This window comes from Lipotes vexillifer, unplaced genomic scaffold (assembly GCF_000442215.2).
Source record: "Lipotes vexillifer unplaced genomic scaffold, Lipotes_vexillifer_v1.1 scaffold117, whole genome shotgun sequence".
NCBI lineage: Eukaryota > Metazoa > Chordata > Mammalia > Artiodactyla > Lipotidae > Lipotes > Lipotes vexillifer.
In genome coordinates, this window is record NW_006785593.1 from 742945 (window position 1) to 753774 (window position 10830).

The 10830-nt window shown below is 42.4% G+C and overlaps 1 protein-coding gene across 1 annotated transcript; it reads left to right on the forward strand.

Annotated features, from left to right (window-relative positions):
* The first annotated feature begins 6525 nt into the window (after positions 1–6525).
* MYF5 (myogenic factor 5) lies at positions 6526–8475 on the forward strand. Its single transcript, XM_007457660.1, has 3 exons — positions 6526–6963; positions 7808–7883; positions 8285–8475. The coding sequence occupies exons 1-3, from the start codon at positions 6526–6528 to the stop codon at positions 8473–8475; spliced, it is 705 nt and encodes a 234-aa protein (XP_007457722.1).
* Positions 8476–10830: the final 2355 nt, after the last annotated feature.

Genomic DNA, 10830 nt, shown 5'->3' on the forward strand with positions numbered 1-10830 from the left:
TTTCCCCCCCCCCCCCCCCCGCCCTTAACTGCTTCCTTCCCTCTTTTTCTCTACAGCTAGTCCTCAGTTCAGAAATGTGAAAATCAAATCTAATTCAGCACTTCGCAGCCCAAACTTCGTTCCCAACGCTCCAGTCTGGACCTTGTTGCCCACAGCCAGAGTTCCAGATGCCGCCACAGACCGCGCCCCCCGCAGGCATGGAGCAGTGTCTTGCCCCTTTAGCATTTCAAAAAGCTTCTTCCTGGGGATAATAGTTACTCAATTTTCTGAGTGTATGGATAATTCCACTTTCTCCTAAAATGCAGAAAGCTTCATAGAGGAAACTGATCTTGACATATAACCCTCTCAAAAGTGTGAGAGAAGTAGGTGGGAGTGTTAGTGGACGCAAACTGCTGAGCCTCTGTGCACCATAAACTGGATTGAATCTTCGCTGCTACGGTGTAAACGTGGAACCATCACTGCTCCTCTCTTTTTCCCGTTTCCTCATTTATAAAATAGCGGGGATGACTATAATAGTGCTTAACTCCTGGGGTTCTGAAGATTCACTGAGATAAAGTTCTTAACCAAAACAGGACACAAAATAAACACTAAATGTCAGCTGTTTTTATTTTTCATTAGTAAATCTAAATTGACCATCAAGAGGCTTTTCTTCCACCAAAAGCCACAGTTCCGTCAGATTTAGTTTCCTAGCGTTTTTGCAGGCTCTGGCGGAGAAAGTATTAATAACAATGAGACCAGCAGTAAAATGAATGAGCTATTACTAACACTTCACCTGTTTACTCATATAACTCTACGAAAAGCTGTAAAGGGGTCCTTTTGCCATCTCTTATGAGAAAAGGATACTTTGGAACACAGAGGAGTTCTTGCAGTTTTAAGTATAGAGCCAGGATTTGGAGCCAGTCAACATCAGTGGCTTCAAGCTTGCTCTCTGAATTGCTTATGCATCCTGAAAGAGAAGCCCTTGAGAAATGAGGAGCATATAAGGGCTGTAGAATAACTTGGCTGTATTTGACAATTGTTTTCCAAAAGCTCTTTCTCAAGAGTGATCAGCTAGTAAACTCCAAATTAGAGGAGTCATTTAATTAAAAGATACGTGGTCAAGCAATGCAAATTATCTAATCAGAACACATGTGACTGAAGATGGCTTGATGGCGTGTATATCCATTAATCATGCTTATTATGTATCTATGATTTTTTTCCTGAGAATCGATAACCATTTCCTAAAAATGCATATGTACACGCACACCCCTATATTTTGGAAAATCACATTCATGCCATAACTGAAATCAGATGTCATAAGTGACCAGGTGAACTCATTTACTTTATAACTGTGCATATATTTATAATAAGATTTGTGTTATAGTCTGCTCATCAGCAGAAAGCTTTTATCAATTCATGGACTTTAATTGCTGATAGATTTTATTCAGTCTTTGCAAATCAAATCCTCTCTATCTCTCTTGGCTGGGTAACTTGAGAAACTGTTTGGAGTAAGTTTGCCTATAGAAGTCTCTTCATTAAATAGAGCAAATATTTCCCAGAGACTTCATGTGACCTCCACTGCTATAGCTGACATGTTAGGCTTTCCAATGAAATCCTTGGTGTGTTTGCAATTTAAATGTTTTTATTTGATATTAATGATGATAAGCTTGACTAAGGCCAAAGCCAAAACAAACAGGGCTGTGGAAGCAGAAAATCAAGATGTTAATAACTTGGTAAAGATAAGCAATTTGAGATTAAAACTGAGCCTCTTTCCAGAGGCAGGCATGAAGTTATCAAGTATAAAATAACGAGTGACTTTCTCTTTCATGTTACTATAGAAATAAATTGTAGAATGTCAAATGTCAGCTTTCTGAAACTAACTTTAATCATCACACCTGGATCATTGAGTTTCAAGCCTGAACGTAGTGGAAATCCACTTATGTCTAACGGACTCTTTCATATGTTTTTAGGGTGGAGGTGTGGTACTAAAATTCAGTGTTCCCAAGTCCTCTTGAGACTGGCAGAGAAGTCTTGGGCTGCTAAAGTGACCTCTACCCCTATTAAGACATTTCTTAACTCAAAGTTAGAATTTACCCATCCGTGCTTTTCTCTTAGTAATATTTTATCCCTTTTATTCATCTCAAAACCTTCCTCCTTATCTGGAAAAAGTATTTTTAAAAAATTTTAGTTTAAACTTTGAATATCTCATTTCCTACTCTAATGCATTAGTAAATTAGCAATAACGTGGCATTTCCTCAAAGAGCTAAGCCATCAAGACATTTCTCCAACAGACTCCTCCAGTCACTCCCTTGAAGTCAGAAGAAGTGTTGCAAAAGATGACCTCCTTCCTAGAGGTTTCATTCTGAAAAAGCAATTTTTTGCAAGCCTAGTTCAGAGTCAGCCTGTGAGACGGAATGCCTATGCCATGTGCTGGAACAAAGATAATGCTGCAAGGACTGGCTACTTTCTCTACTCTCAAGGCTGCTAAAAGTCCTTACTTAGGCCTTTGATCTCTCCTGGGAGTCTTCGAATTCAAGCAGAGGCCAATGTCTTCCTCAGCTGTTTTCTCCACAGATTCTTCCAGCAGCTTTGGCAGGTACTAATGTGTTTACTTAGGTGTGCCTGGTTCCCAGAGCTAACAGCGGTTTGAAATTGTTTAGCACGTTGTTACGTCAGATATAATAAGCAAAAATTTCAAGAACAACTCCCTTGGTCCAGGAGTTGATAAGGGTCTCAGGTAGGGGCAGAAATGAATTGAAATGAACTTATCTTCCTATGTATATTTGATTTCTCCTGCTAAGAGAAGCATGGAGAATTTTCAGTTGTGCAGAATTCCTAGGGTGGGCAAATTTTACTAAAAAAGGAAGCTCTAAGCATCATTTTGCTGGTGTGGTCTGTCCATCAACACTAGGATCATTGCCATAATGGTTAAACTAAAATACGTTCTCTTTAAAAAAAAAAAAAAACTTGTTGATTACTTAAAGGTCTTTGCAATTAATACCTGCTTACAAGTCTAAACTGTAAGAAAATTAAGCATGTGTTTATTTTTATTCAGAATGTAAAATGACACAAAAACTTAAAAGCATTGTATCTATTGATACTCCACCAGAACCTTGGTGGGCATTCATTTATAACACCCAGCTGGGCTGAGTTTTCCTCCCATCATCTGACTACTGTGATACTCTCCTAGCAGACAGTCAGTGTTGGAATATCATTTCTAACAACCCGTTTACATATTAGACAATCGTGAGTTTTCTCTGCATGGAAGACATCCACTTCTCTGGAGAAATAGTGGAAAACAGTATTTTCACTCTTTTCTATGAGAAGCAAAAGCCAATCTGGTCTGATTTTGAGAAGAAGAGGCCACCCAGATGAGCACTGTAAACGACCTTTTTTAAAAAAAAGTAAATTTTAACTGTTTTCATACTTCTCTGTTCAATTTTCCCACTCAAAATTCTTTTTCCTCTGTCTCGTTCACTCAGTTTCGCAATTTTCCCCTCCCACGGTCTTTCCTGGGAAAAGAGCAGGGGAGTCTCTCCCGAATTAGGGGAGCCCAGCCATCTTTGAGGCGCTGGCTTCCTGCCTTCTTTGTATCCTGCCTCCCATTTTTTGATCTCTTTCTCCTCTCGTCCCTGACAGAGGTCTAAAAGTTTTGTCTCTTTTTTTAACTTTGGTGCTCTGAGATCCTATTTTCAGCACTTGGGTCCCAAGGGTCCTCAACCCTGGACCCAGTTTCCCCCCTAGCAAGTCCCATTAAGCCGCCGGGCGCTTGTGTTTTCTCGGCTTCTTTAGTTCCACTCACCCGCGGCACTCTGGTAAATTTGTTTGAGATCACCTTACCAAAGACAGCCCTAACCTCTGAGAACCACCGTTCCTGACAGAGCCTCCTGAGTGACAGCGTCTTCCCAGCCTGGGAGCCGAGGGAAAGCTGTTGGGGACCGGCGTTTGCGAGTTTCTGCTCTGGAGCGTTAAGGACGCGCACTGAGAACAAACTGATTCAAGAAAAAAAAAAACGAAATTCACCTCTAGGAGCACAAGCTCTCCACGGGGACGCCTAGTTTCCAATTCTGTGTGACCAGGGGCAAATGACTTACTCCCTGAGCTTGGTTACCTTCTTTTAATAATGGGTCCACTTACAGTTGCCACTAAATTGTTGTAAGTCATAAACGAGTGAATACATGGAAAGGGTTGGGAACAGTGCTTGGCAAATAGAAAATTCTTAGTAATTGTTTGCTCCACACATGCAACGCTGAGCAGTTTGGGTACGAAGCACATGAGGTGCCTGGTGGAAAGAAATCAGCTGAAAGGCAAGATAACTTCTATATTCCACTTAAAGTTTGTGCCCAAATCTTAAATCTGCACACGACACAGTTTTAGCTTCAACCAGTGTGTGAACTTCTGGACTCTCTAGGCAAAGAAAATGGTACTATTGCTGCTGACCAGAACCTGTGGGACTTGGCTGAGAATTCCCAGATGAGAATATCTACCCACTACTGTGTTTCAGAGGTAGCAATGTGCATAGTTTGGAATGTTTCCACCCGCCTGGATGAGTCCTTTAGGAACTTAATTCTTTTATCTAGTGTAGCCCTGGGTACCTATTCATTTCAAAGGCAGCCACTTGTTAATAGTCCTAAATAAGGTACAGATGAATTTCCCACAGGCCTACTAAGCAGCCCGTTGGTATGAAAGGGCCTGATTTTCGAGGGTGGATGGTGATGGTGGTGGTGGTAGTGTCTTTGTCTTAGAGATGACAGAACTTGGAAGAGAGGACTGCAGCGGCGATGTCTGTAGCAAACCTTGGTGACTGACACTCTCCCACCTCTGGTTTCTGGGACCTTCACTTTGGAGTACAGATTTCACCTGAAAAAGTTAATACTTCTCTGGCTCCTGCAGACAGGGATCTGCCTGCCAGGATTGCTTTTGGAAACTAATTTTAGGAAAAAGTAATAGAAAAGAAAGCTCCCCCAGCCCCCAATACGTTCGGAGTCACAACAGTTACTGACAGTTATGACCCAAGATCAAGGTGAGAACTCTCTCTCCTCTTTGAATGAGGCTACAAGGCCTGACCCCAAACCTCAGAATACTTTACTTGGTTTAGGCCTGAAGTAAGAGCTTTTCCCATATATAAACAGCAAGCCCCCCACCAACCCCCCACAAGTGATTTGGTAGTGGGTTAAGTAAGGGTGGAGGAGGATTGACAAAAGCTGATTGATAGGTTCATTGTCACTTAAATGGAAGCCCTCCCCTCTCGCCTTCTAGCCACCAAAGTTTCAAAGACCCTGCTGTGATTGCTTTTCTCGAAGGCTTTTGTCGCCAAAGTGTGTGAAGTTTCTCGGATTGGAGGAGTTGGAAATTTTACACGAGCCAAGAAGGATTGCTGTGCCGGCAGCTGGGACGCATCTGTAACGGTGTTAGTTTGCCTGAAAGCAGAAAATTAGCGACCCCAAAGCCCTGCTTGGCTGTTTAGTCTGTAGAAACGACAGGGCGGAGCAGAAAGAGAGGGAGAAGGGAGACGCACCCCTGGAAAGAAGTTCGCCATCTAAAACTGAGTTTCTTAGAATACACATCTTAAGAGGCGCAGTCAGTGCGTATCTTCTGCCGGCTCAGGGCCCATCAAAGGTCTGGTGCAAAAGAGGAGGTGCTCGGCAAACATGCGCATACGCGGGAAAGAGAGGAAGGGAGGTGTGTTCCTGGCCACCTGGCCCTCCTGTGCCCACGCCTTTTGGATGAACATAGAGAGAGAACTCAGAGCGGGCTCTGTCTTGGGGAAAAGGAACCTTCCCCTCCCCGCTTACCCCCAATAACACAGAGCCTACAAAATGGCAATATGATGAGAAACAAAACAGATTTTAAAAAAAAATCTAGATCCACTCCATTATTGAAAGTGCCACTTCAAGCTTTTAGCAACCGATATTTGGCCTACTGGCTGAAAAAATGCCTGACACAACTAAAGTTCATGAAAAAGAGAAACATCTGAAAATAAAGTGATCCCTCATGTCCTGGACTGGGAAGGCAGGTCCGCTTTGGTGTCAGCTGAAGTAGGGAGTTCTATTTACTAATTATCTTTTTTTAATGTGACAGCAATGGTACAAAGTTGGATTTCCTTCGTTCCTTTTGTCTGTGACACCCTTTAAGTGTCCCTCGGTTTAGGTAGTCTAGAGTGTTTAAGTAAGTGTGTTGGGGAGCCATCCATCACCCCCGCCCCAGCAGAAATGTAGTAAAACCATTAGCGTCAAAAGGGGCAGTAAACAGCAAGTTGTCTCTAGAGGAAAGGCGGAGGTTTGCCCAGACAGCCCCGGCGGGGGTTGCGGTGGGATATGCTAATAGTGCGGGGCTACTGGGGCCGGCCTCCCTTCCCCAAGAATATATAAAGAGCCTCAACCCCAGCGCGGCTGACCCAGGCCGCCAGGCGTCTGCCCTTGTTAATTACCGGAGAAACCGACCAGGGAGCTCCGCCCGGGACTCGCCTGCCCGCCGCGGCGCCAGGCTCCGGTTTCTCCCCTATCTCGCTGCTGCCCAGGTGCACCTCCTTCCTCTCCGCAGAAGATGGACATGATGGATGGCTGCCAGTTCTCGCCTTCTGAGTACTTCTACGATGGCTCCTGCATCCCGTCCCCCGAGGGCGAGTTCGGGGACGAGTTTGAGCCGCGAGTGGCTGCTTTCGGGGCGCACAAAGCAGACCTGCAGGGCTCAGACGAGGACGAGCACGTGCGAGCACCTACGGGCCACCACCAGGCCGGCCACTGCCTCATGTGGGCCTGCAAAGCATGCAAGAGGAAGTCCACCACCATGGATCGGAGGAAGGCGGCCACCATGCGTGAGCGGAGACGCCTGAAGAAGGTCAACCAGGCTTTCGAGACGCTCAAGCGGTGCACCACGACCAACCCCAGCCAGAGGCTGCCCAAGGTGGAGATCCTCAGGAGCCTGCCGGGGCAGAGCTGCTCTGAGCCCACCAGCCCCACCTCCAGCTGCTCTGACGGCATGGTAAGAGAGAGCTCTGCACCTACTAGGCCCTTCCAATCTTTTACAAAAACCTTTACATCTCATTTAGGCCAGGTGTAGCGACCAAACAGCCAGTAGTTATTGGTGGATAGTTGGGGGTGGGAATGGGGAGGCAGTTGCTGAAAGAGAACAGAGGTGCCGCACTTAGACAGATGCCAGGAAACAGGTAGTTGAGGACCAGGAGTTTAGTTTGACTTCCTACCAAGTTCTAAGTGTACATCTTAGGAAGAGGTTGTCACGTGAGATAGGTGGCTGTGAATGATCAATCAGATGTTTTATCTACAACTCAGTTTATTTCCGATATATACCACCAGTGGCCCCTGCCATACACTAACATCTAAAGGCAACTGTGTGAGGCTTCCACTGTCCCGCAGTTTGTAACTTAAGAAAGAAATGCCCGCGTGGCCCGAGTCCCTGCTCTGCTGAGGCCTGGCTGGAAGATCTTGATGCATTCTTTACAGAGGGCGTTTGCGCCAACGCTGCCAGGTTTTAATGTGTTTTTGCCCTGGGAAAGCGCTCTCTCTCTGAATTAGTGTGGCTTCCTTCTACTCCAATCCATTTTGCATGGTTAACCCAAGGCACATAGCTGCTGAATTCCACCCGCCCTCTTCCTTTTGCTGCCTCTGTCCTCCTCTCCAAGCACAGAGATTGACCTCAGTGCCCTTGCAATTTGGTGAGGCGATAGCCCTTCCTAAATCAAGGCAACGAAGGTATTTGAGAGCGGTCAGTTTATGGAGCTGGTGGGCAAGCACTGCCTCACCCTAGGTCAGAGCATCTTTTGCCAAGACCTGAAAACAAATGCCTTCTTTTGTGTCTTTTATTATAGCCCGAATGTAACAGCCCTGTCTGGTCCAGAAAAAGCAGCAGTTTTGACAGCGTCTACTGTCCTGATGTACCAAATGGTAAGAATTGATGACTTCAGAGGAGTTTAAAAACCAGTTCAACTTCACAATCCAGCCTATCAAAGCAGAGTCTGTTCTTCCATGTGGTATTGGGAAGAGGACAGGATGGTATTTATGGCGTTTTGGGACAGAGCAAAATAAACACACATCTTCTGCTCAAAATCCTCCTAACAGATACATCCATGCACACACACAGACACAGGAGCTTTTGCTTGAAATATTACCCGGGTGCTTCTCCACTCCCCACCTTCATCCCCATGAATTGCTAGATATTTGTTGCAAATTTCTACATCAGGCTTTCTGTGACCACCTGACCTCTGGGTTTCAAAGGAGCTGACCTGCTGCTTAAGGGGCAACATAAGCAAGGATTTTTTTTAATGGTTTTCTCTTTGTATCCTTAGTATATGCCACGGATAAAAGCTCCTTATCCAGCTTGGACTGCTTATCCAGCATAGTGGATCGGTTCACCAACTCAGAGCAACCTGGATTGCCTCTCCAGTACCCAGCCTCTCTCTCCCCAGTTGCCAGCACCGATTCTCAGCCTGCAACTCAAGGGGCCTCTAATTCCAGGCTCATCTATCATGTGCTATGAACTAAAAATCTAGTCTAGATCAGTTCTGCCAGGAGGGCCTATGACACAGGAGGAAAGAGGCCCAAAAAGTCCAAAAGCAAGACAACCTGTAAATAAACATTTCCTTTCAGTTGTAAATTTGTAAATATTATCTTGCCACTTTATAAGAAAGTGTATTTAACTAAAAAGTCACTATTGCAATTAATACTTTCTTTTCTTCTTTTCCTTTGTCTTGCTTTAGATATATAGTTGCAGAGATACTATTTCTTATAGGGGGCAGTTCATCAAAGGTAGCTTGTTGCAATGCTTAACTTATATTTTTTATAAATATTGCTTATCAAAATATTACATCTGATGTTTAGAGCTTTATTTTTTTCTTTAAAACTTTAGAATAGCTGTAAATCAGTTATAGGGAGTTTTATATATATTTACCTTTTTTGCTTGTCTCTTTAATCCTTTGATTATATTGTGTAAAATAAAAATATAACAATACTGCCTGATGGTATATATTTTGATCTTATAAGAAATGCATCTTTTTAATGTAAGCACAAAATAGTATTTTGTGGATGATTTCAAGATATAAGAGATTTTGGAAATTCCACCACAAATAAAATTGTTTAAATGAAGGAACATTTTGGTTTATGATTTTGGTGAAAGAACCCCCTAATGGAGTTGGCAGTCATTGATATGATATTTTTAAGGTGGGGCTGAAAATGCTGAAACAGTTGGTTTTGTAGATAAATCTGAATATTTATCATCTCATGGACTCACCTTAGGTCCTGTTGGTGTCACAGATGAAAATACCACATTTCTATTTTAAGCATACTTCAAGGGAGCCTACTAACTAAAATTTTTCTTTTATCTTAATGTTGCACCATATAATGTCAAACTATGTGTGTATGTGGGGGAAAGACAGAAGGTATTCAGGACAATAAAATATTTTTAAACAAAAAGAATGTACAACATTACATCATTTTAATATCTACAGTACATTAGAAATCATGAGTTAGGTCATATTTATCTACTTGCCTGAAAACATCTTGATACATTAGTATATTAATATTGTCAATAAAATATTTAAAGGTATTGAGCGTTTTTTTGTATTATTAAAGTGCTGGCATAAGAAAATTTACACAAACCATAGTAAAGTGAAGCAGACTCCAACTGCCCTCCTCCTTTTCACAGCCTTTTTGATTTTATTAATCATATGTTACGCTTCTGTGTTGTATGTGCGTGATGGACATGTGTCTTTTATTGTTCATCATTTAAATCTCCTTTAGAATGAATTGAGATGAAAACAGAACAAGTAAGTGGAAAATGAGGTAGCCAATCATTGGAATAATTCTCACAAGGTTACCACTGAGAGAGATAAAAAGGGAAATATCCTTGAAGCATCTAAATTGGCTGTTCATAGAGAGCAAATAAAGATAATGATCTTCTCTTCTAATTTGTAAATTAGTTCAAAATTTCTAAGGGTTTGTAGTTACGTATATTCACCAGGCAAAGCATATGGACTCTTTGCTGGAGCTTGGCAATTGTACTGTTCTTAGGAAGGTTTCCCCTTCTTTTCTTTTGCTTGTCCAGTCACCAGGCTTAAAAGGATAGATATTATTCCATAAAGGAAAGGAAAGAAGAGGGGGTGGGTTCAAAAAATATTGTAGCCACTGTCACTCTGTTAGCATCATGCCCTGATATGGGATGCTGACTTTACTACACAGGTAAGTCTTTCTCTATCCATGATTTGACAGTGTGAGGATTTGAAGTGAAAAGAATTCAGGAGGGCATTATAAAGACTCACATATAATTTCAACTTCAGTTTGAGCGATTCACTTTTGTTAGACACTGTCTCCTTCTACTTCTATGAAGAAGTGGGAAATTTGTTGTTGCTCTTAGTAGAATAAAAAGAACTATCCAAAGACTGTTTTTTAAAGTTCAATTTTAAAACACATTACCATATTCTGTTCCATTTAATAAAAGTAAGCAGAGAATACAATGTAATTTTTAACTCAAGTGAATAAAAATTAATTTTATTTCCAAACTTCAGTTACTTCTATACTTGCAAATGTATTTGATATTCTCAGTTAATATTATAATGCCTCAAAGTATTTAGTTAAGAGTTTTTCAATGCTCTGGATTTAATACAGATGGTGATAAATGTATGATTTAATACAATACTCTCCATGACAGCTTGCTTGGATTAATCTCATTTCCAATGGACTAACAGTGAAGGCTGGTGTCTACTCAGTAAACAGCTCAGCACAACACATCACATGCAGTCATATATACTTTTCTGACAAGGGCCTTTGGGAGTTGGTTGCAGTAATCCAGACCCATTCCCTTCTGCAAGAAAGTAGGGGAGAAGAGGGGGGGAAAGAG